The 1,053-nt window shown below is 57.1% G+C and overlaps 1 protein-coding gene across 1 annotated transcript in view; it reads left to right on the top strand.

Annotated features, from left to right (window-relative positions):
* Nucleotides 1-154: 154 nt before the first annotated feature.
* Nucleotides 155-1,053, top strand: part of NAT8L (N-acetyltransferase 8 like) — a 27,544-nt gene continuing 26,645 nt past the window's right edge. Inside the window, exons 1-2 of the mRNA XM_009643220.2 lie at nucleotides 155-237; nucleotides 744-826. Coding sequence (XP_009641515.1) covers nucleotides 155-237; nucleotides 744-826 — 166 coding nt within the window. The remainder of the gene's footprint in view (nucleotides 238-743; nucleotides 827-1,053) is intronic.

The raw sequence follows: 1,053 nt of genomic DNA on the forward strand, positions 1-1,053 counted from the left end.
AGCTTTGGGCTGGTTGCTCTTGCCCTTGGTGGTTGCAGGCGGGCTGCACCCCCCAGCCGGGGGGGAGGACAGGGCCTTGTGCTGGAGGGGGACCCCCCCAGCAGGCAGTTGGGGTGCAGGGGGTCTCAGCCGGCAGCGCTGGGAGGCTGGGACCATGCAGAAGGGGGCCAACATCTCGGGGGTGTCCGCAGAAGCCCCCCAGGTCTCCGGCAGCACCCCGGCATCGAGGCGGGCACGGTGCCTTCCCCGGGAGTCGGTGCTTCCCGTGATGGAGATAGTAATGCCGCAGTGACACACGCGTGGCTGCGGAGCGGCGTGCCCGCAGCGTGGCTTTTCTGCCCCGGCCGCGTTTCGGCCTGGCCAGGGAAGGCAAAGCGGGGCCTGGGGTGTGCCTGGCCCCTGGTGGCCCCACCAGCCCCTCTCTGGGGGGGCTCGGTGCGAGCCGCCATGGCATGGCGGCATCCTCCCCTCCGGCACTCTCCAGACACCCCATAAACTTCTCCGGGGTTACTGCGGCGTGATACGCCGTCACTTAACACGATAATCTTGAGCGTGTGAATTGTGTGTGTACTGCAAATGTATATTTTTGTCTGTGCTTGTTTTTTTGTTTGTTTTTTTTTTTTTATAACGAGTTTGTATTCCGAAATCAACACTAAATTCTCTTTTCTGACAGGTATCGTTTATTTCTCTTCCTTATCTCCATAGTAATATGCTTTGTTGTGACCAAGTCCTTCCTGCTGCAGTAGAAAAGTTATCCTCCACTATCTCGATTGTGCGCTGCATACGGACATGTCCGATATTGAGCAATATTACATGAAACCGCCAGGTGAGTATGAACTCCCCGGAGGGAGCCTTCCCCCGGCCCTGCTCGGGGAACATGGCTGCTCCCTGCTGCTGGCGCCTTTTCCTCCTGTCAGCAGCACTGAGCAAGCTCAAGAGTCACCAGGATGCAGCTCTTTAGCCACACCAGGCACAAAGCCATCTCTGGTTTTGGTTTGGTCTGGGGTTTTGGTGGTGGTTTTTTATTTTTTTTTATTTTTCTTCCCCCAAGAT

The sequence above is a fragment of the Egretta garzetta genome, unplaced genomic scaffold (genome assembly GCF_000687185.1).
Source record: "Egretta garzetta isolate BGI_Z169 unplaced genomic scaffold, ASM68718v1 scaffold107, whole genome shotgun sequence".
Lineage (NCBI taxonomy): Eukaryota > Metazoa > Chordata > Aves > Pelecaniformes > Ardeidae > Egretta > Egretta garzetta.